The sequence below is a fragment of the Zeus faber genome, assembly GCF_960531495.2.
Source record: "Zeus faber genome assembly, chromosome: 19".
Taxonomy (NCBI): Eukaryota; Metazoa; Chordata; class Actinopteri; order Zeiformes; family Zeidae; genus Zeus; species Zeus faber.
This window is the reverse complement of record NC_137206.1, coordinates 7,889,287-7,914,830: the sequence shown is the minus strand read 5'-3', so window position 1 is coordinate 7,914,830 and position 25,544 is coordinate 7,889,287. Positions and strand designations below refer to the sequence as shown.

Sequence of the window (25,544 nt, the reverse complement as noted above, 5' to 3'; positions counted from 1 at the left end):
CCAAAAAAATAATGCAACTACTCTTGTCTAAATAACAACTTTGCCTGCAGTAAAAGTAAGCAGAAAAAGATGTCATTAAAACAATAATACTTTGTAATACCGTAAATATAATATTGTGGATTATTTTCTATATATGTATAGAAGCTAACTTTCACATTTTTCTATTTTTGTTACCATGTGAATTGTGTCGACAGAGTTTTGATGTCATTTTTGTATTATTGTACAGTATTGCCGACCATTTTCTGTTTTTATTTCACTTCATTTCTAGGTTCATTCATTACGCCTTTTTCCTTTTGTTTTAGTTTTAGTTTAGTGAGATGCTGGTCTGTAGAGGTATATGGCATTATTATTATTATTATTATTATTATTATTATTATTATTATTATTATTATTATTATTATTATTGGCCAGCTGAATCACGGTGACTTGTAGGATACGGATCCCTCTGCAAGTCCCGACCAACTGAAGAACTTTTCCCTCCTCCTCCTCCTCCTCCTCCGCCTCCAGACGCACCGGAGGGGAAGACGCGCACCCAAGGTGGGGTGGGTGGAGCGTCACGCAGCAAAGTGGGCGGACCCTCGGGAATCCTTTCCAGCCCCGTGATTTGCTGATCCCGGGGTCCGGCTCCCTCGTCAGCCCCCCACCCCCCACCCCCACCTCCACGACCTCCCTCCTGTAATCTTGGGATCTCGGCTCTGGGTTCCTGAAGCTCGCCCAGCCCCGGCTCCAAGTTTATCCACTTGCTACTCCGTGCGCTTCGGGCACTCCGTGCACTTTGGGCACCGGGAGCGAAAAAGGAGGGATCCGGGGCCCCTAGGAGCAGGCTGAGAGAACTTATGGCTCTGTAGTGCAGGTTCCATCACACTTTGGGGATCTCGGTGGAAAGGGACGTCGGTTCACTTCGCCCCCCACAGAAAAAAAAAAAATAATATATATAAGTTTTGTTTCCCCCGCTTCCGTGGGCGACTAGACGAGCATGGAGATGCAGAGGTGCTCGACCAGGTGGAAAACGAAACGGTGGCTTGTGGATTCCACCCTGACGGCGCTCATCACTTTAACCCTGGTTCTCCAGGCGTCCCCTGTCAGAGCAGGTAAGAGGATCGGAGGGATTTTCAACTTTGTGTGAGGGAGAAACAGTGGGAGCGCACGGTGTCATCTGAGGTGATGATGATGATGATGATGATGATGATAGTGATGATGGTGATGATGATGATGATGATAATGATGATGGTGATGATGGTACTGGGGATACAGATAGACTTACCTTTACCTGAACACTGGGTCAAAGCTAACTTCACAAAAAAAAAAAAAACCCCAAAAAACAAACCAAAAAAAACAGTTGAGAGGTGGACTCAAACTCCAGAAGAAGAAAAAAAAAAAGCTTCTCCCAAGTTCATTCAATGTTCTGTTGATTTGTTTTTGTTTTTTTGGACATTCCAGCCCCTAAGACTTACATAAATGTACTCCCGGGCTACTTTTACGCATGAGTGGAAAGCACCCACCCTAGAAGTTGAAACACTGCCTAATTGAATTAATCACACCTTACTGGTATGAGCTGGATGAGCTGAGACAGACACCGTGCCCCCCCTTCTACCACCCCCCCACCCCCCCCCACCCCCCACTCAGGCTTTAAGATTCACTTTATCCTCAAAAAGCTCTTTGTTTGAACTTGGGTCCGCTCGGTGCATGTGGACACGGTGGAATCAGCCTCTCGCAGTTTGCAAAACAATTCGGCAGCCTGCAGAGGCTTTTTGGGAGCGCTGTCAACCCAAAAATAAACAGCCTGGAGGATTTAAAAAAAAAAAAAAAAAAGGAAGATTCTAATTCTAGAGTGTTAAGTAGGCACAGGCCAGGTTCTTTAATTAATTGTTGTTTTTTAATGTCAGCAAAATAGTCTGGTGGTTGTATAAATATGTGGTATTAACAGATTACTTACATGTAGTGTTATTTTTTGTTGCGTGAGCTGAATATTCAACTGTCAGATCCATTGGACATTCGGTTTCTTGAACCTTTGATCATTCCAAATGCAATGCACGGAATGAATGTCCAACAGGGGTTGCTTACATCTATATCAAAGACTACAGTCAGTGTTCCCTTTTTAAATTTCTGATCGCGAATCTTGTTATATCTGATGAACACGGAGCCATTACAATGCGTGTCAGTGTTGGTCGTTAATTTCCATGCTTTGTAAAGGGCTCCCCAAAGTATGAGCGCACATTGATCCGGGATGCACATTGAAGGGGAACAGGACGGTCAAAGACAGAGCCTGCCAGGCGGGAGCACCCTTTCTCCACACTGCCCTAGTCCACACCGAAGCCCAAAACCATTAGTCCTCTGCCCCGGTGTCTGTCAGTTGTGGACATGGCCGTTCCCAAATATCGCAACTGCAACTTCGCACGTACATGCGTGGAAGGCTCGCGGGACAAGGCCGCATTGTTCCAGCACCGGTCCTGCGGTGGGAACGTTTCCTCTGTAAGTGCTGTGCAGTTATTTGATGATGGTCCTTGTTGCACCTCCCTATTATTTTAGAGCCTTCAAAGAGTAGGCCTGCATATGGGCCTAGCCTGCTGCCACAATGGGTGCGAGTCACAGGGTTCAGGATATAGATAGACTTCACACTTCAAATCTGCTTACCTTAGCCGATTCGCTTTGGTTTGGCATTAAGTGAGTTTACACGCAACATGCATCTTAACTTATCTGCATTGTTTTCCTGCCGCTTTGTAAATTAATGATCGTCACAAAATATCAACGGAGTGTATGACTTTGTGACAGTTTGTTCCACTTATCCACAAATAATACTACTATTTCTCGTCATTTTTGACATCAAGCATTCCAGCGTTATTTGTTTGGAATATAACCCGGAGGTCTTCTTCTGCTTAATCGTTACCGCCCCACATAGCGCCCCTCCGTGTATGTATACAGGGGTCTCTGTCAGTTTCTCCTGCGGTGTTTATGGAACACAAAGCCGTTTCTGCAGGGCGCTCTCCCCATCTTGCAGTGTACAGACACGTTTTCCCAGCCCCTGGGGCACAGGCTCAGATGTGCATTCCAGCAGACAAAGCTAGCATTTTCAGAGTCCTCTCCCTAATACACTCAAATGGGAACGCGGGCCAATCAGCTCTTCACCGGACTTTTGTCCTGCTCGAGCTGTCACAATTGTGACAGATCTTCTATCATATTGGGATCCGTAGTCGTGATTGCGGGTTACTCCCACTCGAGCCTCTTTGCCGCCACTGTACAATACGTTGAGCCGTGCAAGTCATAGTATCCCACCTCAAAGGCTGTCCTTTGTTGATTTCCCCACTGATTTTGAATTCATAATCGTGGACTTTTTTCCTTTAAGCGGAAAGCTTAAATAGGAATAGAAAGGAGTTGTGAGCGGCAACTGGGATGGAAGGACTACAGGGGTAAAAAACAGGGTAGGTCTCAGTGAAGCTCGCTTGGTATGACACCGACATAGAGCCCTCTTGTTTGAGCCGGGAGCATGGAGGAAGTCAGAGGAAGGAGAGTGAGGGAGAGGTAGAAGAGTGAGAGAGAGGGGGTGCCTTCTGACTGAAGATATTTATTAGAGTCCCAGGGAGCTTCAGGTGAAAAGGTCCTACTCCATTTACTGCCCGATGCCACCATTCCGGGGGTCTGAAAATGACATGCCGGGGCAGGGGACTGCATGATGGCTCCGCTTTTGTGGGCCTAGTGCATTTAGTGCTGAGGCAGTGAGCCAGCACCGCCTTTTTAATTTCCTTTGGCGCGCGGCCTCGGGATCATGTTTTAAAGACCGCCTTATCTCTTGGAACACGCTGTTGTCTTATATGCATAGATGTACACCTTCGAACATGGCAGGAATTGGGCCAGATCAGCCGATCTGTGTTTCATGCTAATGTCTCTTTTATAACTCACACACAGTAAAACGCACGCTCCCAATTTTGTGCCTTACTTTTTGCTTGCTTCCACGAGATACAGGTAGGCCTTTATTAATCGTCATCGTCAGCTCTGACCCAGACTAGAAGGGTTGGGGCCATCCCTGCCATCCAGGTCCTGGTGGGGAGACAGAGAGAGAGAGAGAGAGAGAGAGAGAGAGAGAGAGAGATATGTGGGCCTGTTTGCACAACCCCTCGAGGGCAAACTCACACCGCCTCATCAGATGCACCTCTTTTAAACACTGTACACACTCATTTGGCTGCTTTAATGGATTGGTCAGCATTGCTGTTTTCTTGGCACCTTTGTGCTAGGGGTCGTACCCTGGCCCAATTGCCACATCTGGAACATATGAGACCCCGGAATCGAACTCGGGCCACTCTGCGGGAACTCACAAAGAGCTCTTCAGTTCCCACTCCAAAAATAAGTCGACGTTGCCTCCTCACACACAAAAAGGGCCAAACTGGTCCACCACAACACCAGACGTTATTGTTTATTAATAACAGTTGGCGGGTTTGCTTTTCCATCCCCCCGCTTTGTGAAGTGTGTCATCTTTTGGCTGCGTTTCGTTTGCCCCGCTTGTCCTTTGAGGCGATGAGACAGATGAAATGGCAGACAGGAAGACACTCGCTTTGGACGACTCACTGACGTGGGGCTGAGCAGGCCTGTGCTTTTAAGTGGTTTAAAGGGGTCATGACATTGGTTTTAGCCTGGGGAAGTGCAGGATCTGTTTGCTTGTCTGTTGACCCCCCCGTTACAAGGATTTATGAAACCCTGGGGGACACTGAGGAGTTTCTCGGGAGAAATGAAAGTTGAAATGCAACCGGCTCTCCTCGTCTTCGTTCCATGGTGCATCTCGTACATCCGCGGTGGCATATAACTCGGAGGAGGAGACGACCGAGCCGTGGGCCGTCCTCTAGGTCAACCTGTAACAGCTATGACATGTATGACAGTATGACAATGTCTTCATCACTAAAGGAAGATAATATTGAATTATCGCCGAGATATGCGAGTCAAAACTGTTACTTAGGAGCTATTTTCCCATGACCTCGGCAAGAACTGTGCTGCAATATTGGTAATGTTTTCCTGACTGTACATCCGTCACACATACTGACCAGCAGTCATTGGCAATAATGTCAATGTGCCATTCAAGGTTTGTCCCAGCTTCATAGTATTTTAATGATTTTGCCAGTAATGTCGACTCATAGATCTTCTGTATACCTCTACTGTATATCCACGCATTTGACCGCTCTTGTCCGAGATCCCTTCTTAACCGCTTTGTTCCTTGGACACGCGGCAGTTCATGTTGAGACAGAGGCCGGTTTCCGCCGCCACCACTTACCCCATATGAACAGAATCAAAATAGGCCGTTACGCTTTTGCCTTTTTTCCCCCACCGCAGCTGGAATGCAAAGCCAAAGTGTGTTCAGAGGGAAGTCAAGACATTTTCATAAGACCCCCTCGCATAAAGTCGCTAAAGAAATGTTCTGAATGAGTTGACCTGCACCCACCAACCAAAACAGTGGCTTTGGAGCTGTCAGAAAAGGTTCGCTCAGGCCTCCAGACAGCCGGCCCCCCCCCCCACCCCCTACAATAACAGATTAGAGTTATTGCTCTTAACAATCTATCCCTGTATCGCTTGCTTTCGGGAGGTATTGGTAGACTTTGCTGACTGAAACGAGTGGCTGTTTCAATTTCACTCTGGGGAGGGTTGGCGGGTCTTCGTCCATTCTGAGAGTTTGAACACTCAGCGCTTTTCTTCAGCCGTTTCCCGGTCGCTATCACCAAGCCGATGTTTTGCCCCGAGAGGGCGATTCGTTCGATTGTGCTCAGTTGTGCGACTTTCCCATGGGTCTCCGAGGGCCACCTTTGGGGCTCCGTTAAGAACAGAACATCAGATTGGGTAGAACAGGAACCTCCGAGAGGCTCTAGTTACCTGCTATCAAGGTAAACCTATCCAAGTGTTATGAGACTAGTTGGCCTTGGTCGTATTTCCTGTCACCGGTATGCACTGCCATGGTTAGGCATCACTGCGTTGTTCATTTACATATATCTACAGTGCATTTGGACTGGGCAATATTGACAAATTAAATTATCTCAATAATTTTAGACAAGTACATTAGATGATTTAATGATATTTTGGGGGTGACAAGTGGTGCTTTCATAAAAGATCTACATATAGGAATTATTTGCGAAACAATCATGAGTAATGTGGATATAATGACCAAGAGGCATTGATTACAATGGCTGGACAGTCTACGGAGTCCAGAAAGTTGCATTATTTTGCTGTAATTTAGGCTTAAAGATAACATTTAACTACATCACAATATTACAATTTCCAAAACCCCAGATGATATCATGTTTCTTATCACAATATCGATATTAGAATGATGTATCACCTAAGCCCTAATCTGTTCAGGTCTATTTATTTTGAAGTTAAGGAAAAGGTAGTAGTGACTGTTAAATGTGAAACTGGGATGATAGTGATGACGGTTCGATTTTTTTTCCAGTGTTTTTGTTTATTTTACTGCTGTGAGGGTTGTCTTCCATTTGAAGCATACGTATACATCTCTGGTTTTCCTCCATTTGGTTGATAAAACTCAAAGACATGTGAATACATGTGAATGCCAAACATCCTCCAGATTTAAATACATATATATATATATATATATATATATATATATATATATATATATATATATATATATATAAATCACATATATATCACAACAATGAGATATTATTTTCACATCTGCACGCATATACTGTATAAAAACAGCTTGGACTACTAGTCAAAGCTGAAATACGTCCTATTCTATCCAACAAACTCTGTCATAACCAAACTTTTCTTTTCTTTCTTTCTTTCTTTCTTTCTTTCTTTCTTTCTTTCTTCGACTGTGACAGTGGAACCGGTGGACGTGCTAAAAGCATTAGATTTACACAATTCCCCTGAAGGAGTAAGGAAAACAACAGGATTTTGCACAAACCGAAGAGGATCGAAGCCGGACACGGCCTACAGGGTTTCCGGACGGTCCCAGATCAGTGTCCCCACCAAGCAGCTGTTCCAAGGTAAGGCCTTTTCTTATGGCTCAATGCGACATAATCAAGACGCACTGTGGATCGGCATTCAGGTATGTGATCCTATCCCAACTGGACGCCACTGAATACATGCAAAATTCTGTTGCTGATTATTCATTTTTAGGGGCCTTAACTCATGATCGTCAAGAATGCTTTAAGCTGCCTGACTCACACACAGATCTGTTAAACATAAGTTAACTTAATACCGTCTCAGCCCTTAAGCAATTTATTTTATGATGTTCCCCACCCTATCAAGGGCTGTTTGTATATTCCGTAACAAAGGTCCATGTATTGATCAAGGTCGAAATGGTCTTCCCATTTGTGAACAATGATTGTGGAGAAAAAAATGGTTTCATTCAAATAAGCCTGTTATGGAGTGGTAGAGGAATAAGCTATGGTTAAAGTTATTAAAATATGAGCATCTTATCCAAATTCAGACACCCAACTCAACAATGTTAGTTGTTTAGAGAGAAGAGAAGAGATATGGTACAATAGTGTAACACATAATAAAACACTTTAAATATAGTCTGTTGTATGTTTACGTCAACTGAAGAGATTTAGGTTGATTTGTGTGCGCATTTTAAGCATTGCCAATAGTACCTCCCTCTAAGTTCACCTCAAACAGAATTATAAAAAAAACACTCCCCCGGACTCCCCAATACCCCCCAAAGTTAATACGGAATTCCCCAATTTTTTGCTGTCTCTTTAACTAACACTAACTGTCGTTCAATATACTTTCGTCGATCTTTGGTGGAAAAAGTACAAACCTAAATAAAACCAACGCATTCTCAAACTGGCATCCTGTGTGCCTCTATAAACTGTGATCAGGTGTGTCAAGAGTGTCATCCATGTTGGAGGTGTCTTTAACTTGTCCACCCCACCCTGTGTGGCCATGCAGGAGGCGTGTTCCCGGAGGACTTCTCCATCCTGGCCACGGCGCGCGCCAACGACGACCTCCTGTCTTTACTGCTCTCCATCTACAGCGAGCAGGGCGTCCAGCAGCTGGGCGTGGAGATGGGCCGCTCCCCCGTCTTCCTCTACGAGGACCAGACCGGGAAGCCAGCCCCGGAGGACTACCCCTTGTTCGGCACCATCAACCTGGCGGACAGAAAGTAAGTCACAGCCTTGCGTTTTCAGTACGACCCTGAGGCTCGTTGGCGATTGTAAAGGTGAAATACTCTCTGAAGCACGGGGACGTCGGCCAAACTGTTGCGCTCGGGGCGAGCGGCAAAACAACCCGGTTCTTCCCCTCGTCGCGCCACAGGTGCTTGTCTCAGGATTATCCCCTTCTCGTCAGGGGGTTCCGAGGCCGCGGCACAGGAGCATAGAAACTGGTCAGAGGCAGAGAGACACTGGATTATTGGGGCACAGCAGGGACCGCTGTGGCCAACCTGACCTTAGCCATGAACTCACTGCCTCTGTTGTTTTAGAGAGAGAGAGCGGCGGAGGTGTGGTGCATGGGGGGAGGGGTGGGGGTGAGGAGGAAGGTCAGTCACCAACATACCTACACACTTCTTTTGGATTACCTCACCCAATCAGATTCAGCACACAGAGGCTCTTAGCCTTTTTACCCAAAGACCTGATTATCCGCTCCCAGGTTTCAGATATCCTCCCAAAGTTCTCACTGGAAGCCACAGCTTAACTGACATGAGACTGTGGCAGGGATACAGAGGAATACTGTAAATAATCAGCAGGGGCTGCGTGGAAATGCTTATTTTGTTTTGTTTCACAAAGCTTTTAACAATCCATTTTATGTAAGATTCCATTTATCAGCCATATTTTGCCTTCTGCAGACGTAGTTTGTTTTTCTTAGTCACAAAGGGAAGCTGTGACCCGGTCGGTAGATGTTTCTTTAAAATCCGATCTGATGTGAATGCAAAATCTTCTTTCCCTGGATAGACTTTTGCCCTCGCACCGCACACGGTAGAGAGTACAAAGAGAACGATCAACTCTCTCAGCCTCCTCCGTGCAGATCCTGCGGCGCACCTCAAATCCAGTATTGTGACACGCTGCACAAAGAGCAATGTTCTTTGTTGAGGGTTTTCCTCGCACCCCAGTGGCTGGAAGCATTCCAGCTCCGGGCCCTGTCTAAGTCCTCCCCAGCTATCGCTAATGCTCCGTATACAGCCGCTGTGGGTGAAGTCATTGTTCACAAGAAATGCACGCTAAGCTTGGCCAGAGAGGCACAATAATGATATGACTGATTTGAGAAGGCGTATTCAGTCTTTTTAATGGGGTGACAATGGGAGGATTTCTGCGGCTGCGGGCCGTCGGCGCAATGGCGGGCCAACTTTTTCGGAGTGCAGGTATTTGCGTGGTAGATTTTCACAAGATTGCGTCAGCTTTTGCATTTTTGGAAGTTTTAATGAATTTCCTTTTGAAACGACTGTGGCAATCTGTCCATATTAGGTGTACAATAATCCTTCCTGCAGTAATGGGAACTCCGGAGTTGCACGTTTATTTGTCAACTAAACATGGCCATGGCTAATGTTTTCCAAGAACCTGCACTCCTGGGTTTACAGCCACCCTACCCAGTTATCAATGTCTTGCACATACGTGGACGTGTAATCCCCAAAAATCACCTGTGCTAATATCGTGGTCCAGAGCCACGGTGGTGCCAGGGCTCATCTCCCACCCGAGAACAATGTTTTGACTGTGCGCCTCCTGCCCTGGCAAGCCGGGCCTTCCTGTATCCTGACACACACTTTCCACAATGTTCACCACGTCTGTCATGCCGAATAACCCAGAAATAGGATTAAGTTTGGAGTTTAATGAGTGTAATCCTGTGTTAAAGAGGGCCAAAGTGTGGGGGTAAGAATGTGGTCCGCTGCTGCCTGGTATGCCATGGGCCTTAAGTGCAATGGCAAATGATCCATGAGCAAGGGAGGTGTGAAACTCACGTGTGACCCCGGTTAACCCTATGGGTTCCATTGCGGATGTTAATCTAACGATATGATAAGCGACGCTTGATAAGGGCCGTATTCAATTCAGCGACGTTTGACTCTGTCCTTATGAAGTGTCACGACAGGGGCCTAAGCTTGTATTCTCACCCGCAGCACTAGTTCGGTGTTAGTTATGGGGGTCAACATAATCAGAACGAGATGATTATTCCACGCCCCGGTTGAAAAGTTGTTGTTTTTTTTCTTCAATCCTCCCCTTGTCCAGGTGGCACCGCGTGGCCATCAGCGTGGAGAAGCAGACTGTCACCATCATTGTGGACTGTAAGAAGAAGATCACCAAGCCCCTACTAAGGACGGAGCATGCCATCATCGACACCAACGGCATCACCGTGTTGGGCACCATGATGCCGGACGGAGAGGTCTATCAGGTAGAGCCCAAATCCTTCAGATTCTTTAAAGGTTTTCGAGGCGTGTGTTTCAGCCGGTTGCTGCTTGTTTGAGAGCACCGTTGTTGCTAGCGAGTCGATATTTGCTCGGTTCGCTCGGTCGGGATGTTTTGACTTCCTACAACCCTGTGCCACCAAATGACTCGGGAACATATCCTACATTGTCTGCCGTTATCTGAAATGTCACAAATACCGAGCTATTTGGCAGCCGAAGACCCGTACGAGCGCCAACTCATAGACGGGCTTGTAGGAGTTTGTATGACATTTTGCCAATGACTTCAAAGGCGCAGAAAGCCAGGAGATGATTGATGAGGATTCGCTGAAAATCCCTTTCCCAGAATCGTTGTTGTTGTCATTGTGTGCATACGTATGATGACGTCTGAGTTTCAAGGCTGATGAAATTAATGGTTGAAATCTCAGTCAAGTAGTCAATTAATTGGAACATTAGCAATTCTTCCAGTGGTTGATTTTTATCATTAATTGCTCTCCTTTTGTCCACCGGCTATTCAGTCTTTAAGGCCATTACTATAGTGTTGTGTTGCAATTATATTATACATCTGTGGTTGGCTCTGGCTTTACAATTTAATGACTTTCTCCGGTTGAAAGAACAATTCGTATCAAAAGAAACTCAACCAAAGTTCATTATTGTCGACTTTTTGTTGCTGTCTCGTTGTCTTGTGCTGCTCATGCTCCGGTTCCAGAACTCACTGGAGGTCTCACAGGAACGCAACAAGGATGAGGTTTTTTTTTTTAACGTACGCTATCTGTAGTCCTCCCATGTCCGCAAACCGCGTTTTCTTGAAAAGCACTCAATGTCACCAATGCCCTGGCCTTCCCAGGATCTTTGTTGACGCTTCTGTTGCCTTGTAATTACAGACACTTAGACACGGGAGCCTGCAGCGTGCCGTCGCTGTTAGCGGCCCGTTGCTCCCTTCTTTCCATTCAAAGAATATGTCAAAGATTGGGTTTGCTGTTTTGATATCAGCGGTTGGTTGATTTGTTCATAGGTGTCCCTATAGTAGATGTCGTTACCATCTTTCCTTGCGGTCACGCCGTAGCGTTTTCGTCTGCTCTTTTCGGTGGATTGATTAGCCCAAAGTCGCCAAAGCCGATGACGTGTCGACGGAATAAGTCGACGTCTTATTGTATCGCAAAGGGCGGCTTTAGTCGCCTTGACGGAGGAGATCCATTTTTTATGAAATCACCACACAGCGTTACATGCGCAGGTGCAAATGTCGGCCGCCGCAGTTCCAGAATGTGGGTGCCGCAGACATTCTTGCTCGGCGGAATTGTCCCCGATTCTTTTTTTTTTTTTTTACCAAGACCAGATCACGGTTTCTTGTTTCGCGTTTTATCTGCGTTTAGTTTTCCCTCTTGTGCTCCGTGTGCTCCACCCTGACACCCAGTAGGAGGGGTCGGCGGCGGCGGGGGCGGCAGGCGGATGTAAATAATGGCTGAATTGTCATGTGAGTTTTAAACACATGGTTCCTCCGGGGGTTAGGAGACCAGGTCACAGCGGCTTGGTTATTGTGTGTGTATGTGTGTGTGTGTGTGTGTGTGTGTGTGTGTGTGTGTGTGTGTGTGTGTGTGTGGGGCAAACACACGCAGTGTTTGCTCGTGAGAGAGGGCGGGTTTGTTTACGGGGCGACGGGGAGGACCGCTCGTTATTCCGGTACCGGCCTTTGACTGATTGCCGCGGCCACTGCGTTCACAGCCGTCCTCCATCGGGCCGTGTCATCGCCGTGGTGATGAGTCGCCTACCTTGAAAAGCTGACTCGGTGCGCGTTTGTTTGTGCACCGTACTTTGTCTTGTTTCCTGACTAATCCGCTCTCTCCCCGGAAAGGTTTCACATTCCATAATTTGTTTGAGGCTTTAAATGAAAATATACAGCTTAATTTCTATAATCACCATAGTAATTATAATGATGATAGTGATATTACTTTACTACTGGAATACTACCCATTTTTCTCCTTAGCTCTCACTTGGAAAAAACTGTTCAATGATATAGAACATTTTATAGCATAACATATAACATCTGATGCACATCATATCTTTACTTTGAATAAAAAGGCCTCATGTTCATTGAGGTTGTGCGGCTCCAATGAGGATCAGTTGTGTTTTTCACCAGTTTCCACAAACCACACGGGGCATATCCATAAGACTACTGTCAATTGTTTTTAGACAGATTTACATGCATTTCCCCCCCCTCACTATTCCATGCATCCCTCACGTCGGCTGCGATTAGAGTCATGGCGGGGCACCGAAGCCAGACGTATTAAAGATAGTGTGTCCAGTCAGGAGTCGGCCAGCGCTGAAAATAGGGGCCATAACTCCTCTAACAGGGTCGTCTCTGTGTGCGGGGGCTGGGGGGTGGAACAGGTCTCCTGTCTGTTCTCAGTTCCCCCGCTCTCCTCCGCGATCCGCACTAGCCATCGCGTGCCGGGACATAGTCAATACGCGGAGCGGAGAGATTCATGGGTGCTCTGAATTGGGGGCAGTTACATTGTCAAAATAGAATTAAGTCATTAACCCGGAAAAAAAACTGATTTGTTTATTTATCCCAGTATTATTTTTAATCGCCGCATCGAGTCAACGTTGTGTTTATTTACAGTCGCGTGTGTTGCTTCTGGATAGTTTTGGCCTGAAATGTAACTCGAATCGACCCGAATGAACTCAGTGAAGGGTGATCTGGTGAAGTCCCCGATTTGAAAATCGCCGAAATTTGTGCGAAACCCTGATAACGGCGGAACCGCCGCGCTTATCGAAACCCTGGAACCTAAGGGCTGTGAATGTGTTAGACATGGCTGTCCATTTCCCGCCTCTATTCCTTATGAGAACTTTGCCGCTATTTTCGACCTACATCTTTTTAAGAAACGCCCCACCTGCCCCCTGTTTTAAAATTATTATTGTAATTTTTTTTTTTCATACCGATACCGTCCCCAGGTTGGAGTCGACCTGGGGAGCCACAGAGGGATCTGGTTTGGATGAATGAGAACCTTTCAGCCCCTACCATCTCCCCCAGTCCACCCCTCTCACCCCCACCTCCAGGCCCCCCTACAGAGCCAAAACCATGAGACCATCTATTCATCCCTGGTTGACATTACCTGTCAGAGGCTAGAACACACACACACACACACAGAGACACGTACACACTTGGATGTGTCCATTGCCACACTCTCATTTAGATATTTACGCACGCGAGGTACCTATTCACACGCACACACACACACACGCGCACGCACGCGCGCACACACACACACGCACACACACACACACACACACACGCACACACACACACACACACACACGCACACACACACACACACGCACACACACTCACACGCTCTATGTGCACGTTACTCCGTGGTAGGCAAACATTCCTTACTGCTTGGTTTGTCCAAGCAGAAAGAAGGCGTTTCTTATTGCGGGGCGTCCTATAGAAGCAACACACTCTGGGTTGACAGACCACGACACAGTCAGGAGGATCACCCTAACGCATCTTCAAAAACTAGAGACAATATCTGTTCACTTTGAGGAAACGTCTTTGTTCTTTGAGATACAAGTAGGCGATATCGCCGCTCGAAACACATCGAGCTCTAAAATCAATGTATCTCAGGGGATTCGGTCTTGAGTTCGAGTCAAAACTGAGGGGATGTCGCGGGGAGGGAGAATCCATCGGTCAACTCAAACCTAACTGACTTTGGTTCAAGTGCTTCCTGGAAAAAGACCCCTCCCTCCGGTCGGGCGACGTATGCTGCGAGGAAAGGGCTCTGGCTAATTGTTGGATGGGTGCTGACTAGTTTCAGCTGGACCAGGGGTCGGGGGTGTTGCCCTGGGCAGAGCTATGTCTAAAGCCCCGCGGTGATGACTCCTTTTGTATTGATACAGCATCCCCTCTGTCATTACCACATGTCACTGGATTTTAGGTAAGGCAAATCAAGCAGTGTGTGTGTGTGTGTGTGTGTGTGTGTGTGTGTGTGTGTGTTCATGATGATGTCTTCATCTTCTCCCTGTCCGGGATAACTGTTGTTCCTCCAGACGAGCGGGACATGGGTGTCTGCCTCCATTTCTACCTCTAAGCTACTCCGCCTCTACTCTGTATCCCTCCATTGTACCTCTACTCTACTAGCACTCTAGCTGTCTCGCCTCCTTCTAGTCTACTTCTACTCTACTTTAGTTCCCTCGACCTCTTCTCTACTCTGCCTCTGCTCAACCTCTATGTTACCTACCTCTACTCTACCTCTATGTTACCTACCTCTACTCTACCTCTACTCAACCTCTTTGTTACCTCCCTCTATGTGTCCCTCTACTCTACCTCTACTATGCCTCCCTCTGCCCTACATCTACCTCTATCTCCCTCTACTCTACTCCTACTCTACTCTTCGTTACATCTCTCTAAGCTACCTCTACTCTACTCTTCATCTCTCTACTCTACTCTACCTCTACTTTACCTCTACTCTACATCTCTCTACTCTACTCTACCTCTACTCTACATCTACTCTACCCCTACTCTATTCTTCCCTACAACTCTCTACTCTACTCTACCTCTACTCTTCATCTCTCTACCTCTCCTCTACATCTACTCTACCCCTACTCTACTCTTCTCTACATCTCTCTACTGTACTGTACCTCTACTGTACCTCTACTCTACCCCTACTCTATTCTTCCCTACATCTCTTTACTCTACTCTACCTCTGCTCTACTCTACCTCTACTCTACCCCTACTCTACTCTTCTATATATCTCTCTACTCTACTCTACCTCTACTCTTCCTCTACTCTCAGCCTGTACTCTGTAGTGGACTGATGAATATACTAAGGAAAATATCCAATACAATTGTATTGTTTCATTTGTCGATATAATATTCAATAGAATTGTGTCCATAATGTGCAGCTGTTGACATGTGTAACTGTCTGGAGCTCCTTCCTCAGACCCTGTGCTCATTTCCGTGTCACCGCCACAAGAAATGCTGATAACGTCAGCAGATGTTTGGGGCATAGATTTGAGTCCTAACACTCGGTTACTTGCAGATGCCCCCAATATTCATGTGAATGCTGAAGTTTTCACTTAGGGTGGTGTTGACACCACTTGAAGCGTGCGCCTACACTGATCGAATAACTTCATGATCAAAAGAGCAACACCCATACTTCCTCAGTGACGTATCACTAAAAACTCCCCCGAGCGGTGTATGCCGCAGAACCCTTTGCGGCAATATTTTTTTTCCACGCTCTCATTCTGACCTTTGACCTCTCCAGGGTGTATTTATATCCATTGGTGCCCGGTGGCCAACCTGAGGTCAAGGTGGAGCCCCGATGCCTTCTGGATAATGGAAGACGCCCTTTCCAAACTGCTTTAGAGTAACCCTATGGGAGGAGAAATAAATCACAATGTCAGTCTGTTTAACATGTCCGTATCTTTCTCTTTCGACACATTATGGACGATGCCTTTTGTTCTGTAGACTTTCTCTCTCTCTCTCTCTCTCTCTCTCTCTCTCTCTCCCTCTCTCTCTCTCTCTCTCTCTCTCTCTCTCTCTCTCCCTCTCTCTCTCTCTCTCTCTCTCTCTCTCACTCTTTCTCTCTCTCTCCTATTTGACCCTTGGCAGTGAAGCCATTAACACGTTCAGCTCGTTGGGACTGTTTGGGGGTGTGGTACTGTCCTGCTGTGCTGGAGCTGGAGCTGGAGCTGGAGCTGGAGCTGGAGCTGGAGCTGGAGCTGGGGAAGAGGGACGTAGCTTTGCATTTTCCTCCAGCTTGACACAGACTTTTATCTCAGCGAATCCACCGTGTGAGACAGACTCCAGGACCTGAACACACCCCCCCCCTCCCACCGCACTCCCAGCACACGTGTTCCCAAATGCCATAAAGAAACACCCTTTTACCAGCTGACCCAGCTGTTCCCTCTCGAAGAGGCCGCCACTCCATTCTGGTTTGTTGGGCTCCTTTCTTAGGTCGTCTCTCCTCCTCGACCCTTCTTTCCTCTCCTCTTTTCCTCTCCCCTCCTCTCCCCTCTCCCTGTCCTCGACTAAGTGGCCCAACATCCATGTCCCACTAGCCTTGTCTTGTCTCCTCAGTGGGTTCCCAGGGGTAGCAAACTTCTGCCTTCCTCTGATGCACATTGCCTTGGCTCATTATCTGACTGACGACCAAAGAGGGTGCCGGGCGCACAGGATGATCAGAACAAAAAAAAGATCCATAGAATAGGACGACGAAAACAAATTGCTTGTACTTTCAGCTTGTTTGTCCCGGGCGAAGTCACTGATGTCCACGTTTGCTTTTAACCTGTTGCTACCTCTACGCTTGCCTCTCTTTTAAGTGATTGATGGAAATGTTGATTTGATCAGTGAATTCAATATTATAAGGGCCTCATGTCAAATCTAATCACACCAGCGTGGTCTCAAGGGCGCCTTTGGTAAGGTGAGGTTAACAGCGGACAGGGCTCTCCTCTCACCCCCTATTTCCCAAAGGATTTAAGGAACCGGCCTGCATATCTGTAGGGACTATTTGTGTGTGATGTCTGGCAGACATCAGACCAATTAGAGCCGAGGGTTCAAGCTTTGGCTGTTAGTCGTCGGGTGACACATGAGGTAATGTGTGTCAACTCAGCTCAGGCACAGTCTTGATCTCGCTTTCTACGTCCCCTGCAGTGGTGTAGTCTAGTTTATTGTAGGCGGGTATACTGTGATCATTCCCTCCTGGGGGGGGTGGGGTTGTCTCTCCATTTCGCATGGGGCGCTTTTCTTTTTATTCAATCAGGAAACGGAGTAAATTAAATACATCTACAGTAAAAACACACAACGCCGCGGAGCCACGGTTGGGAACCTACGGAGCTGCCCCCCCCCCGTGCCCTCTTGGTTACGCAGTCACGCCACTGCTCTGCACTTGCCTGTTTTACGAGTTGACAGTCTTAAAAAAATGTAAATCTTAAAATAATTGTCGGACAGAGGTTATTTTGATTTAATGCGTTTAATGAAAATTTTCAATTGTAAGTAAATCCTTGGAGGGGCCCCGCGTACACCGGCAAGGTCCCCTGCAAAACCTACTTTATTGCATTTATTCTACAGGGCATTTGTGAGACAAAATCACTGAAGTGAAAGTACCGTCATAGAACTTTTTTGTTATGTATTCTTACACATTTTTAAGTGGGTATACAGAAATCCTGGAGCTTTCTTTGTGGGTATATGAGTTATACCTGCGTATTACGTAGAGGACACCGCTGGTCCCCTGCCACCAAGCAGCCCCCTGCTCCATGCCCGGTTTTGAGACATGGCACAGGATGTATACCAGTTGGCTGTAATTAGGGGGACAGTACAAGCATCTTCTAACACACCAATGAGAGTGACCGGCCTCCGAAAAGAAAACTGAAACATCAATGGTCAGTGGTTCGGGGTCTCAAACTTTCTACGGTCGTTGACCGCGGTCGATCTTTTGCCTACACTCACTGTGTGACCGATTTTATGAAAATAACACTTTTATTCGGCCCCTTATGGAAATAAAGATAAAGACACGCTGAGAAGATTAGGATCCCACCAGTAAAGAGCAAAGGCCTGCTGTGCAGAGTGTGTTCTGGGGGCGATGGATCCGCCTTGAATCCTCTTTGTGATCATTAGAAACAGTTGCCCTCTCAGATGTAATATGCAATGCCTCTCGTTTTACTTTTCCTCTATCTAGTACTGATGCCTTTCTTCCAGCAATATTGGCTTTGTTTGCATTATACAATGAATGAAGATCAAACACGGCAATTTAGTTCAGCTGTTTAGTTGCTTTTGTGTTTTATTTTTTGGAAGAGAGAGAAAAAAATGCCTCAAACCTTTAATTTGAAAGATAAGCGATTGGCTCTATTGGCACCAATCGCCCATGTGAGAAACGGCTTCTTTTTCCATATCCACGATGGAAATGATCCCTAAGCGTCCCCGTTGTCAACCACTCGAGGTTGTGCAACGACGTGTTGATGGATACCCCGTGTACGTTCAAACGTGTACGTTTTTGCATGACACCAGCCCGAGAGCTGTGCCCGAGTGTTTATACTGCTGTAGATGTCAAGAATCCATAGTGATACCTCTGCTCAGGAATGAAACGCACGCCTACGTACACGCACCCGGACGAGGACACATTGACATGTGTGCACACAGCGTCCGTAGAGACGCACACATTCTGCCGACAAGTTGCCGCCTGCCTCTCGACTGTCTCCTTGCCAGTCCTCCGCTGCAGTTCGGCATCTACTGTCCTTCCTGACAGGGTGGGTGTTTTAGGGGGCTTCCCTCTGAACACCTCTCACGCCAAACTTCCATCCCATTTATGCCGGGCCTCAGCTGTCCACGTGAGATATTCATTTGTCAAAGAAGGTCTTGAGGAAATAAGCGCTAGTGAAAAATAATTCCAGATGTTTGATGTTGGCGTTTGCATTGAAGTTGCGCAAGCTTTCGAGCCATCGAGGGTTAGGTTTGGGTCATGGCTAGGGTTGTGTCATTACCCTGTGGCCACAGGTGGAGATTTGACCAAGCTTGGGAGTTTTCTGACCATGGGACATTACTTCAAATTTGTTGATGTCGGGGTTGGAAGACGTTTCTTTTCCTCCCTGTACCTTACTGCAACATTCCTACCTGCTCTATTCCGCATCTAGCAACGGTCTTAGTTCGGCTAAACTTCCCTCTGTGGCGCTCACTAGCGTTCCCCCGACCGGGCTGACCCCCCCTTCTGCCCGGCGGCTAATCTTAATCCCCGGTTCGGATGTTTTGTGAGGTTTAGGTTTTAAAAGAATAACAATGAGTCTCGTCGCCTAAACCACAGTGACCGCAATGAGTGTAATTTAGACTCCCTGGTTTCAAACTATGGTAATAAACCCATCAATAAATGCCGCAATGAAATGCCTACTGGCTGTAATCTCGCAGTATTTTTTTTAAAAAATGACGGTCATCAAAAATCATAAAACACGATCTGTCGGTCAACTGCTCCTGCACCGGCTCTTCCCTCAAAATCAGCAGACGTTGTCGATCTGGGGTAATGCTGTCATCTTCCTTCTTCTGTTTTGGAAAAGGAACTCTGTGTTGTCATAAATCAGATCACTGTCTTTTTCTGCGGTTGGGTTTCCACGCAGGTGCCAGGTGTTGCCTTTTTACTGATGCTACATGCCTGTTTGATTTCCCCATGTAAAACCCAGCTATAATAATTATAATTAAGCCCTGTGTTTCAACTTGATTTCCTCTCTGTAAGGTCTGTGTGTGTGTGTGTGTGTGTGTGTGTGTGTGTGTGTGTGTGTGTGTGTGTGTGTGTGTGTGTGTGTGTGTGTGTGAAGCTGTCTGACCAGTCAAGGGGTGTGTTTCTATGTGTGTCTCTATAATAATAATACTAATAATACTAATAATACTAATAATACTACTACTACTATGAATAATAATAATAATAATAATAATAATAATAATAATAATAATAATAATAATAATAATAATAATTATAATAATTATAATTCTAATATTAATACTACTACTACTACTACTACTAGTACTACTATTACTACTACTTCTACTACTACTTCTACTACTACTACTACTACTACTACTACTACTACTACTACTACTACTACTACTAATAATAATAATAATAATAATAATAATAATAATAAATCATAGCTACTGTATGAGGTTAGATTTGAAATTTGTGATGCTCAATACATTTAACATGCAACACTTGATGTTTTTACTGTTAAATAACCAATTGTTGAACCTTGTCTCCTAGAAAAAAAAAGGAGGAATTTGAAGCCATTTTGACTTTTCAGAATTTCATGCTTGGACATGATATGTCGAATCAAATCATTCATTCGTGACGGTTAAAAAGAGAAGACAGACCGGAAGGGTACAGCAGACGACGGCGCTTCAGTGAACTGACGTCCTCCCTCTTTCTCGTTCTCGTTCCAGGGCGACGTCCAGCAGCTCCTGATCGTGGCTGACCCCAAAGCGGCCTACAGCTACTGCGAAGACTACAGCCCGGACTGCGACATCCCCCACAGCGAAAGCATGCAGGCCCAGGAGCCGGAGGATGAGGTGAGTCAACGACAGAGGGTGTCACACTCCCCCTGGGGCGGGGAGGCAGTGGGCGGGGCACCACACGCACTGTTTCCAGGACCCTGATTGACTTTGTCACCAGAGCCTTTTTGGAAAGCCCTCCGACGGCGACCTTCCCCGCCAACCCGAACGCCAAGACCTCAGCGTGCTCACGGCAAAGCGGAGCAAAACGTTCCCTCGTCGGATTGGGATATCAGAGATCAGATAGTCATGTGATGTTATGTATAAACGGAACATGACGCTGTGATATGATGAGTGAAGTGCGGGAAAAAGTCAGATTGGAGAACGACGTACAGAACGGACGTGGACACGGCGGGGGGAGACACTTGCCGTAGTGTTGAGAAGTTTCTTTTATCTACGACATTGTATGAAATATTTTGTTATTCCACTACAAGAAAAACTGACATTATTTGTAATGATTTAATGGACTGGCCTCAAAGCTACAAATCAAGACTCGATATTCTAACAATGGCATAGTCGTCAGTGCTGAAAAAAATACACACGTTTAAATCCAAAAATCGAATTGAATCGTGACCTTAAATCCGGAAGTCTAATCGAAATGGTGGATTTGGAGAATCGTGACACCCCTGGTCACCACCGTTGTTATCTGCGGGATGATGCAAAGTTAGGCTTACGGTTAGGGTTAGGCTTGGGGTTAGGGTCTTCTGAACATCCTGCACATTAGCCTCGATCACACAGGAGAGATGCGCTTGGATCCGCTGAGACCCATATCCATATTGTTGATCGGTATCTCTGCAGACTCCATAGGTTTTAGGGGAGATTCCGAATAAGAAAGCCTCACGTGCGCACTAGCTTCAGTTTTTTTTGCTCGGTAACATATCAGGGGAAATTCCTAAAATGCTTCCGTGTCTGTGCCCACTCCGGCCACGTTCCTGGCTCTTTCTGCAAAACAAATCATCCACGGTGTTTCGGCCAATACAGGAGCGTTTTTTAAAAAAAAATTCAGGAATGGATCCACTCGCGTACATGTGCAAACAGCCCTCTAGAGAATATTATCCGTTGTAGATGTTAGATGATGTCATGTGCGGATTAGGGAATTGGCCTGACTGTCAGGCACACAGACGCGGTAATAAATAAAAGGAAGGTGGTAGTATGTTAATTATAGGGCGAGACGGAACAATCTCTCTCTCTCTCTTTCTCTGTCTCTCTTTCCGTCTCTCCTGTGTCATGCACACGGACGCAGTCGGAAAGCCTATTAACCTCGTCTGTTTGGCCCGCGATGCTGGAGCTTGTGAGTAGATTAGGAGGCAAATGAGACCGGCATACGAGCCAGTGGTGGAACGCCATTCCGCGTTAATCCGGCGATTGACTACTCATTTAAAATGTCCCCCGTTGTCGGCGAAAGACATCAACGTGCAGCGGAAGTAGGGGTGCACTTCTAACGTGAGGTCAAACGGCCTTAAAGCACTCGCTTCCCGTTTGACCGGAACTGATAATACTCATCACACTGAGTCAAATCCTACTGCATGTACTGCATGGATTTGAATTCCATCGAGTTTCAAGTCCTCGATAAACGACGCCGCCTTTCAAAACCAACGTGTTATTTTCAGCGTCAGTCAGCCAAAATTAGAATTTGGGGTTTGCGCAGCGAGAGTAGAATGCGCCCCGGGAGGTTTTTTTTTGTCGCGTTCTCGAAAATACTCAACGCCGCCTCCCCAAGTGCCTCCTCTGTATCGTGACAATGGAATTCTCGTGTGTCTTTTTTGTTTCATGTCAATTTTTGGGTCGGCCCTTTTTTTTTTCAATCGCAATCACAAAGAGGAAGAGGAGCTACCCGAAGACACGCTTTTCACTTGAGCCGTCCAGCTGTCATAGAGCTGACCTCAGGAGTCCTCCAAGCCGCAGCCGACGCGCCCGCGATGAGAAAGCTCAGTGACGATGCTCCGCCGAGGGCGTCCGGGGTTTTTGTCTCCCCCACGGTTCTCCGGTTTTACGGGCTTTTAAACGGCCCACCTGTTCGCCAGGTCTGTAGTGCCGAGTCCCACATGCTGCAGCAAGGCTTACTTTTGTTGTTTGTTTACTTATTTATTCCACAAGTTCAAACCTCATTAACGGACGTTACTTTGCAGCCCCTCCAACGCCGACTTCAACAAGTATTGTCACAGGAAGCGCGCAAAACGCGAGAAAATAGGGTTTTGGAGACAATACTTTGACGTCATTATTTTTTTCCTCGTTAACATTGATCACTGGGAGTATTTATTTTTTTTATCTCAAGAGTCGATGTGCTCAAGGGGTTTCACAACAACTGATTTTTACTAGTCAGTCGTATTAGTAGTCGACTAGTCCTCTTTTACCTGTTATGTATGAAAGAAGCAGAGAGGGTTGGAGGTTATGCCTGTTACAGCGTGAACCACAAACATTATAATAGCAGTAACACAAGCAGGACTTTAACATCCGTTGTCGGCGCAAAACTGTAAATGAAAACAGCTGAGGCAGCTGTTCAACTGAGTACAGTAATGCTGATCAGGCGCCTAGACAGTCTTTACGCCGTGACGTCACACGTCCATCGTCCAACATCTGGGATATTTACTCACGACCGCCGGTCATATTTTTTTAACACTACACAGCTGAAAGATGATATAGATGTAAATACGGATGTGGGCGCTGGATTGAACGGTCCTGGATCGCTATTTCCCGGCGTGGGGAGGGGCAGGCCGGATGACGTCAGGGAATCTGTGTCCATTTGTTTCTCGACGTCGCTTTCGCCCCCACGTCACCGGCCTGCGCCTGCTCGCTCCAGGCATCAATCCAGCGCCTACACCTTTGGAAATCAATTATTTTGCTTATACAATTATTATTGTCAATCTGGTCGACGACTAGCGCCGGCTCCTGCCAACGGCTCTAACTAGTGGTTATACCAGTAGTTGGTGAAACCCCTAATATGTTCAAGATGATATTTCTTGTATCATCTCTCCAATGTTTTAAAAAGATGTTGGCAATAGGGCTTGGCAATACTGACAAACACCTCCACATAGATAATTTGGCGATATTTTGGTGTGTTCATAAGATGTTTACACAAGAAATATTTGAGAACTATTAATGTGGATATTGTGATCAAGCAGGTAAGATCATTGAATAGAATATTATATTACTCAAGATCCAAATTGCTTAGAACAGTCTCTAAAGTTCAGGAAATTTTATTACCTTTCTGTAAAATAGCCTTCAAGACAACATTTAATGATATCACAATGTTACGCCAACCAACATCCCAAGCGATGTCTGGTCTCATATCACATTATCTATATTATAACAATATATTGCCTAGCCTCGTTGCTAACTTGTGTTGCTAATACAAATGCACTAACACTAACAGTTTTTCTCTCTCTCTCTCTCTCTCTCTCTCTCTCTCTCTTCCTCTCTCCATCTCTCCATCTTGACCCGGTCCTCTGTAATAAAACCCCTGCAGTACACTACCGATGACTTAGATTACACTCAGTTCTATGACTACTCTGAAGGAGCGACTGACACCGTTCCGACCGAAGAGTATTCCGAACCTCAGGTAAATGGAATGTTGAAAAAAGCGGGGGTTTGTTGTTGTCTCGTGCGCTGCCTGTTTTTGTGTCTGATTGTGTCGTTCCAGCGCGTCGTCCGTACAAGTCTACCGTTCCCTCTCGCCTAGCGACCGTGCGTCCTCTGCTTTGAGCGTCCGGGTTGCGTTCCAGCATCTCTTTCCTTGTTCCAGAGGGCTACCGCGCCGACTGCGAGTACATGCAGTGAATGGGATTTTACAATTTGAACGCAGCGCTACCGTCTTGCAGCGGCACGGTGGCTCTAAAGAGTTGCTGAAACGCAATCAACCATACCCATACCCCTCTCCCCCGCCCCCCCACCAAGCCCCCCGACTGTATTTAATGTTTGCATCTTACCCAAATGAACCTCAGTTTTCTTGCTTTACCTTCTCGTATTCCACAGTTGAATGTTTGTCATGTTTGTCTTGGTTCTTCTGTGTCACCGTCACCTCTTTCCAGAGAAAGAAACGTAGTGTCTCCATGAAAAAGAAGAGGAGCAGAAAGTCCCTCAGTAAAACTAAGGCCAAGCCCTTAAAGTTCTTGGCCGTCAAAAAGTCGCCGGCTAAAAAGTTTGCCATTAAGAAGAAGAGGCAGATGCCTGGCTACCAGGCCACGGCGCCAGCGCGACCCAGAGGCAATTTTAGGGTAATCGTACAAGTAGAGAATAAGGTCGACGACCCATCAAGATCTTCCCACCCCATTGAATTTTAAAACAACGGGGGAAAATCTGTGATGGCAGGCCGAGCGCTACCTAACACCTTCTCTGTAGAACGAGTCTTTAGCTAGCCGGAGAGGACCCCAAACCCCTACCCAACCCCCCAAGCAAGTAACCCATATTGTGCTTCTATGTTAACGCTTCCTTAATTCTTCTTTTCCTTGTCCCCCCACCCCTCCTCTCCTCCGCCATGACTCAGCTAAACAATGTAGAAGGAGACTACTATACAGATACAGAGCTTGACTATGGAACTGTAGATGGTACTCAAACTCAGGCTCCAATTATCCCTGACGGACCCAACGAGGTAAATCCTTTTTCTTTCATATTTCTTTTCACCTCCGTGAATGGTGTCAGGGAATGTTTTGACAGGGATATGGGGCCCAGGAAGACGTGACCCAGGAAAAGGTACCCAAGGTAGAGGTACCCAAGGTGCCCAAGACGTAACAAGCCCAAACCCTTTGTTGCGTCTCCCCCCCCCCCCCCCCCCCACCCTGCCCGGCAATGTTTCCGTCGGCAGAACGGATGGTGCACAGACTGTTATTTTCTTTTGCTTGGACGGCATGCTTCTTGAGTTCACGCGGTGTTTACCACCTTAAGCTTTTGTCATTTGATTCAATTTTGGGTAAGGCCGCAGATTTGTTTGGGTTTTCGTTGCACATATGTGTCCATTGAGAAAGTTAAGCTATTGGGTTTTTTTGGACCCAACAAAGAACAATGTTCCATGCTTGGCTTATTATGCAGTTTGGAGTTTTGCTCTGACTTAAAAAGAATGGCTTGTTTTTTTTCTTACTGAAAAAGTGCCGGTACTTGGCCTCTCTTGCGGCCCTCCGTCTAATAGGAACCACACAGAGTATAAGTGAAGCAGTATGCGTACTTTGTATCCGGGGCCGAAGGCGTGCTGAAA

The 25,544-nt window shown here is 46.4% G+C and overlaps 1 protein-coding gene across 3 annotated transcripts in view; it reads left to right on the top strand.

The window, feature by feature from the left end:
- The first annotated feature begins 710 nt into the window (after nucleotides 1–710).
- col11a1a (collagen, type XI, alpha 1a) overlaps nucleotides 711–25,544 on the top strand; it is an 85,640-nt gene continuing 60,806 nt past the window's right edge. Inside the window, exons 1-7 of one of the 3 annotated variants that reach the window (XM_080020111.1) lie at nucleotides 711–1,091; nucleotides 6,819–6,983; nucleotides 7,891–8,104; nucleotides 10,158–10,320; nucleotides 20,249–20,374; nucleotides 23,823–23,915; nucleotides 24,840–24,944. In XM_080020111.1, coding sequence (XP_079876237.1) covers nucleotides 977–1,091; nucleotides 6,819–6,983; nucleotides 7,891–8,104; nucleotides 10,158–10,320; nucleotides 20,249–20,374; nucleotides 23,823–23,915; nucleotides 24,840–24,944 — 981 coding nt within the window. In that variant the 5' untranslated portion in view covers nucleotides 711–976. Of the gene's footprint in view, nucleotides 1,092–6,818; nucleotides 6,984–7,890; nucleotides 8,105–10,157; nucleotides 10,321–20,248; nucleotides 20,375–23,822; nucleotides 23,916–24,384; nucleotides 24,571–24,839; nucleotides 24,945–25,544 lie in introns of all 3 variants that reach the window. The other 2 variants (XM_080020109.1, XM_080020110.1) reach the window with 2 other exon arrangements.